Source organism: Tachysurus fulvidraco, chromosome 21, assembly GCF_022655615.1.
Source record: "Tachysurus fulvidraco isolate hzauxx_2018 chromosome 21, HZAU_PFXX_2.0, whole genome shotgun sequence".
In the NCBI taxonomy this organism is placed as follows: Eukaryota; Metazoa; Chordata; class Actinopteri; order Siluriformes; family Bagridae; genus Tachysurus; species Tachysurus fulvidraco.
Genome location: NC_062538.1, coordinates 20,728,875 through 20,736,069, shown reverse-complemented (window position 1 = coordinate 20,736,069; position 7,195 = coordinate 20,728,875). Strand labels below are relative to the sequence as shown.

Sequence of the window (7,195 nt, the reverse complement as noted above, 5' to 3'; positions counted from 1 at the left end):
ATGCTCGAGGGCTCGCCATAGCATAATAAACATCATATCATAATTTATATTAAAGTGAAATATAGAATTACAGGTTATTATGTTATAATCTTATTACGGATGGAGATGAAATATCATTTTCTCTCATTTTCTTTAACTCGCATCAATGTGGTTATATTTCCAACAACAACAATAATAATGATGTCAAATATACAATGACTTTTTATTTTATATCCACATTATTGATGATTTTATTTAAATACAGGGTTTCTGAAGCATGCTGTGGGCAGGGATTGTTTATGACGTTTACATTTATTTACCTGAATAAATATTAACCTCATTCTGCTTTCAGTTCATGCTAACAACAACAATACTTTTAATAATAATAATAATAATAACAATAATAGTAATAATAACGGTAATAATAATAATCATAATAATTATAATTATAATAATAACAACAATAATGATAATACTAATAATAATAATAGTAATAATAATAGTAATAGTATAATAATAATAAAAACAATAATTATAATAACAACAACAATAATAATTATAATAATAATAAGGCGAGTGGAAGATCAGTGGGCTACTCACTGGAAGGTCAAAATCCCAGGACCACCAGGCTGCCACAGCTGGGCCCTTGAGGCCCTTAACGCTCAGCTGCATAAATAAGATAAATGTAAGTCACTCTACAGTAGATATAAGGTGATTTGCCAACTGCTGTAAATATAATAATCATAACAACAACAATATTAATAATATCTGCATTGTTAATAATTTTTTAATGTATTTTCCTTGAAATATTTTTGAAATATCTGTAATCAAGGACTCCTTAAAGTTGAACTGTTTTAATATGTAAATTTTCCTTATTAAATCTGTATAATAATAATTATAATTTTTTTGTGTATTTTTTTAGAGCCAGATACATGTTTGTCTTGAACACGTTATTTACTTAATTCCATTCACTTTATTGAGTTACTGAGGTTAAATACATGAGGCTTGTTTTCCTCTTTCTACATCACTTAGAACCTCAGACTAACTCGTTCCCTGCACAGCATTAGTAATGTTATGACACATTTATAAACAGTTATAAACAGACAGTACGACCTTTCAGAATTACCGGCGTTTTAAAAAAAAAACTTCATTTCTTCAGAAGCTTTTATTGAAAGGGTTTCTAATTGCAGTCCAATCAATCATTGATGATCTTCTTCTCTAAAATGCTACATGATGACATTTCTTTCAACACATGCTGAGATGACAAACTGCCTCAGATGTCTTTTAAGGTCTTCAAACAGGAAGTGGTCTTCTAAGAGAACTTTTTAAAAAATAAAACGTCCACTAGGGGGCAGTGATTACTTACACATCAGCCAGGTTAATTCATTAAGTCTTAACTTTATTCCACACCTCCTTTTTTCCCTTTAGTTTACTATACAAACTGCTCTCCAAACCAAGAGCACAAATTCCCTCTTATTTATTTATTTTTATTTTTTGTGATGCTGTATATTGTAAAAGTGAAATAAAACCAGAGAGACATCACTTTGATATGTTTAATGAAGCATTAAGTCAACTACAAAATGCAAAATCATGAAATAATGGGACTACAACCATCGAAAGCCTGGAGTGTTCGGGGAACCTGGAATTTCAAACAACTCCAAATGGATCAAATGTGGTCACGCAGCTGGTGCGTTATTCAGCCCTGTCATTCGGTGAGTCATAAGACAGATGGATTCGACTCATTGGACCAAAACTATAGCTTCGGAATCATAGAGTGAAAAAACCCACAAAAAAGGCCCCGTTGTCTAAGGTACAATTATAAAATGTACATTTCAGTCTAAACACTGCTTTCACAGGCTGGAGAAAAAGAATACCGTGTTTGTTTTTGCTAGAAAAATGGTCCTGGCAAAAAACATGCCGATGTGAATAATTTGCTTTTGATTATATGAAAACTAACAAAGAAATTCAATGAGAAAGAGAGTGAAAGAGAACCAAGGTTTATCTTCCCTTATTCACTCTCTTAGTTTCCCCACACTCCGGTGGCACAGGTGAGCGTGGGATCTTTCTCTATATTCAGGATTTGGCTTCAGATTTGGCAAACAGCGGACGCAGCTGATCCTGAGTGGTGGCCTCTTTCTGCTGCATCAGGTCCGGGTGACCTTTAGTGACGCCCCAGCAGTCTGGGTTGGACATGGACGGGCAGAACGGACGACCGGAGGCGGGTTTCAGCTTCTCCCAGTAATCACGACGGGCTCTGAAGAATACAATTTTATAGAACAAACAATAATATCATGTGTGATTTTAACCAGATAGCTCCATTAGCTAGCAAGCAGTGAGGGATACCAGGGACTGTATGTGGCGTATGTACATCTACTGACACTCGTGTGACGTAGCTCATGGCGTTTCGTAAACTTTCCTAATTTCCTTTGTTTACCTTTATTAGTGATATAAGAGGAATGAATACGTGAATCAATTTGAGGCTGGGAATTTACCTGGCACGGACCCAGGGCTTGGTGTGCATCTCTAGGCCACTTCCCCACAGGCCATGCTTCTGTGAGCCCTCAGGCAGAACCCCACGCTCCGGAGCCAGCTCCTCGGCTATAGCACGGATGTGGTAGGGTTCGAACCCGCAGCAGCCTCCGATGTAGCGGATTCCTGCCTTGTAGGCCTCTCTGGCATACTGCTGCATGTCCCAGCGGCTCAGTACTCTGGGCTCCAGAGCTGTAGGAAACGCGACAGGTTAAACTTCTGAATGAGATCGTATAAAATGCGAGAATTCAGACACGTGCATGCTTGGGGCATTTGTCATTCGATTGAGATTAATAGACAAGGCATTTTAATCATAGATCATATGTTTTTGTCCTGTTAGTGCTGCTGTAGTCTATCACTTTATTGTTTCCTGTGAAAAACAATCATAATCTTTCTATTTTAGTCTCAATTGTTCAAACTCATCCCGCAGATGTCCAGGATAAAGTAGGCATCGACATTCGGGAATTTGAAAACCTTGTAATCTGCCTCATAAGTAGCTTTTTATTAGGTTTTTTTTCTAATTACTGACCACAACATTCATTATTAGAGGTATTCGTTTGCGAAGAAACAGCGACTCGACCAAGTGTAGCATCCAAAAGCAAAGCTCAAAGCGAACAGGATCCCTACAAGAAATATAATAAACATTTCAGAGATTCTGACCTTTGACCTTCATCAGCGCTTACGATCGGTCTTCGGAGTAAGCAATCCGCTTTCTCGTGTTCTGTTTCAGCTTCACGGGACAAAAATGGATCGCAAAGCGAGGAACGACAGAGCGAGAGAGGAGAGAATATGTGGAGGGTTAGTTACAGCCAGCAGGAAGAACAGCTGAAGGGTGGAGTGAAAATATCAAAAGAGGGAAATAGGGGAGAGGAAAGGATCCGACAGAAACGGGTCGAATGAGTACGCGCAATGCCGTGTGAAGCTGTTTGTTATTGTGCACTGAAAATAAACGTGACATACAGACAGCGAGGGATATACGGCAGCGTTTGATAGCGAAGGAGTAAATGTATACCGAAGGGGAACTCGGGCAGGTCGATGAAGCCTTGGCAGCCGCAGTCAGGCGTGTGGTAGGCTAAGGGCTGGACCATGTAGTGAGCTTTGAGTCCAGCCTTCTCCACCGCCGCTTTCATCATGGACACAGTCTCCACGCAGGTCTTCGGGTCAAAGTGGCAGTTCACTCCAACGATATCGGCACCTGGGAGCAAGAAAGGGAACGAGACGGTGAGGTGAAAGGAGACACTGGCAGGAAGTAGCAGGAAGTATCTCAAGTCTTTTTATTAATTACGTGTGTTGAAGGAAAAGTCAGAGCTAAATTACATCATTCCAATTTACCCCAAATTTGGTTGGTTGTCCATCTGATGCATTCTTACAGTATATTTTAAGTAGAAATAGTCTTAGAAAGTACGATAATCTGGACGACACCAAACTGCTAGCTATAATCTAAGGCACTACTCTTCGTGCCTTTGTTGAAATGTGGAGAAACAGTTAAACTGCTAAGCTTTAATTAGACCGTTATAGTAAAAGACAGAAAAGGAAGTTAAAAACAAGCAAACGAAGCGTACCAGCTTTCACCAGACGGATGGCGCACTCTCCAGGGCTGACTCCATGCATGTCTCCCATCGGACCGATGCACAGCGTGGCAGCGACGGGCTTCCCGGTGGCCTTCAGGACCTGGACGGCCCACTCGGCTTCCTCGACGTGCTCGAAGTACTGCAGCGTGAATCACAGTGACATTTAGAGAATGCCAACTCACACACAGTTAGATGAACTAACCCTATTCAAGAGTGAACACACAAGCAATGTGGCGTTCATGAGAATCCTAGGTCTCTACTTCCTCACCTCGGCGATCAGAAAGTCCACGTTCTTCTTGATGAAGATGTCCATCTGCTTCTTGAAGATGGACTTCACGTCAGTCTCGCTTTTGCAGCTCAGGTACGAAGGGGTCTGAGAGACTCCGCCCGCCACCAGGGCGTCACCCTCGTTGGCCACCTCTCTGGCCAGGTCACAAGCGGCCTCGTTAATTTGTGCCCCCTGTGGGTGGGAGGAAAGGGGTTACTACAGCATGACACGAATACTACATCATTTGCTTTAATTGTGTTCATCAAATCAGAACACAGTGTATTCATTTCTCAGTCTTATACTATAACCTTAGACATATGATGCCACAGCAAAAAGCTGCCCTGCTTTTCCTTGCTGCCCCCAGAACACAGATTTAATCACATTTGAATCGTTTAATATCTAACTTTTTACAGCAAGCTGACGCACGTAGGGTCCGAATATAAAAAGAGTCTTACAGTGAAGCCGACGGCGTTGCCCCTGTTCTCAAGTTTGTCATCACTGGCGTAGAAGGTAAAAGTCTGCATGACATTTGACCCAGCCCTCAGAAATTCTCTGTGCAGCTGTCGCACTAGGATAATATGATACAGAGAGAGAGAGAGAGAGAGAGAGAGAGAGAGAGAGAGAGAGAGAGAGAGAGAGAGAGAGAAAGTGAGAATCCATTCACAGCTGTTCACAACTACTGAGCAGTCGGTTACTTGGTATTGCACAAACCATAGAAAGTGTTTGGTTTGAGCTACATGCACAACACACACACACACACACACACACACACACACACACACACACACACACACACACACACACACACACACACACTCTTGTATGTAATTAGACACGCAGGTCTGAGAATCAGACATTACCACCGATACAAGAAACGTCCCCTACTCTAAAAAAAGACTTTAGTAGATTCTACAATCTCAAAAATGAAGGTCCAGGAAGTACCAAAAAAAAAAAAAAGATTTACAGAGATGCCGTAGAAGAACCAAAAGGTTCCCCAAAGAACCTTTCAGTAAAGGGTCCCCAAAGAACCTTTCAGTAAATAGTTCTTAAAAGCACCCTGCTTTTCTCTTAGTGCCACGAAGAGCAGTTTATAATCTAAAGAACATTTTGTGCAATGAGAAACTTCTATGAATATTAAAGGGTCTTAATGGAACCGTGACAAAAAACAACTTAAGTACCTTAATTTTTAAAAGTGTACTTCATTTCAAGTAACCTTTCCACTAATGGTCTCAAACCTTATAAAGAATACTTGTTAAAGTTCACTGCAGTTAACTTCCTGGACTTTTCAGATATTATACCTTACCATTTCTATCTTAAGTGACCGAGTATCTACAACTACAGATTTTATTGGATTTGATTTGAGGAAGATTTTAAATCTGGCATGTAGGGTTTTTATCATTTCAGCCAATCAGGAACCAGTTTCTTGAATCTCAGCCTTCTTGAATCTAAAACCTACAGCCTCTGAAGATCTCTGCATGTGGAGAAAACACAGGGTGAGACGACACACTCGATACTTCTATATAAGACTTGAATTTTAAAATCAGGTATGTTAGAGATGAACTCTTCAGGGTTCAATACAAAAATCTTGGCATGTAGAGATGCGTTTGTATCTTAACATTTGCATCATGGTGTTTTCAGTGATCCACAGTATACTTAAGATATATCGTTATGTACGTGAGTGTAACTCAAACATGACCGTTACTGGAGATATGATTTACAGTGTTTGATGGATGTTTTGGTAAATGCGTGCGTCACAATAATAGATAGAAAAAGGAAGAAAACTAATAGAAAGAAATTTTGACAAATCCGCCTCAATACAGGCTTCAAGGATGATTGATTTCTTGACTAATTTGGGAGAAATGATCATTTCAAGCTTGTTCTTCACCATCTAAACTTTAAGACTGGAATGTCCAGGGTTTTAGACAAAACTTCAAAAAGCTTAAATAATCAAGATTAAGATTAAAACCAAGATCAAGGGATATATGGTCACGATCAAAGATATGGCGCATATGTAATACAATGACCAAAATAAACATGGACGTGTATCTTCTTCAGAAGTCTGCATGAGCTGTGTAGATTTTATCCTATATGCGATTTAACTGAGAGTTTTAAGAGAGGTTTGTCTTAACCAGTATCAATCATGTGACCCATGTAGCCTCGAGCAGGGGTTGAGGTTCTTTCCTTTAGAAAAAAAAAAAGATGTTTATTAGGGCGTGTACAGGTTAGAACGCTTTTTTTTTGCGCTTAACGGATTAAAAAGTGACACTCACCGGCTTCGGGGTGCTCAGCTGCGGCTTCAGGAGTCCAGGGTCCGGCTTTCACGTAGCCTCTTTTCTCCAAGGCGAAGACGAAGCCGCCGTCTCCGATCACAACCTCGCCTGCACTCAGGCGCTCCAGGACGCCCTGCGAACAAACAAGCAACCAAACAGAAATCAGAAAAACGAATCATATTATTATGAACTGGAAGTTCGTAAGAGAGTAGAACTAGCTTATATATTTAAGGTATAGTTTAACGTGCGGCTCCCTTTTTTTTTGCGTGCGTAAAAATGACTTTCAATTAATTGTTTGCGTGCGTAAAAAAAACAAAAACAGGGAAACATTATGCAGAATATCTTCACCGGTTATATAATTCTCATTGCATGCTCATATTTTGTTTTCTTTATTTTAGTTAGTTATTTATTTATTGCAAATATCCTTATAATCAAGGAGGTCTAAAAGTTTACCTTCTTAGATCCGACGGGTGCCATTTGTTTTGCAGATATTTGGTGTTGCAAGAGGATGTAAAATTAATGTCGGAGCAGCTCAAACCTTGGCCTGGGACTCTGGGGAAAGCAGAAGGCAGACCAAG

General features: G+C 39.8%; 1 protein-coding gene across 1 annotated transcript in view; it reads right to left on the bottom strand.

The window, feature by feature from the left end:
* Positions 1 to 1,518: 1,518 nt before the first annotated feature.
* Positions 1,519 to 7,195, bottom strand: part of bhmt (betaine-homocysteine methyltransferase) — a 5,714-nt gene continuing 37 nt past the window's right edge. The window contains exons 1-8 of the mRNA XM_027152715.2: positions 7,071 to 7,195; positions 6,618 to 6,750; positions 4,803 to 4,915; positions 4,348 to 4,539; positions 4,071 to 4,218; positions 3,521 to 3,703; positions 2,472 to 2,700; positions 1,519 to 2,233 (exon numbers count right to left, since the gene is read on the bottom strand). The exon at positions 7,071 to 7,195 is cut by the window's right edge and continues 37 nt beyond it. Of these exons, the coding sequence (XP_027008516.2) occupies positions 2,053 to 2,233; positions 2,472 to 2,700; positions 3,521 to 3,703; positions 4,071 to 4,218; positions 4,348 to 4,539; positions 4,803 to 4,915; positions 6,618 to 6,750; positions 7,071 to 7,094 (1,203 nt within the window). The 5' untranslated portion in view covers positions 7,095 to 7,195 and the 3' untranslated portion in view covers positions 1,519 to 2,052. The remainder of the gene's footprint in view (positions 2,234 to 2,471; positions 2,701 to 3,520; positions 3,704 to 4,070; positions 4,219 to 4,347; positions 4,540 to 4,802; positions 4,916 to 6,617; positions 6,751 to 7,070) is intronic.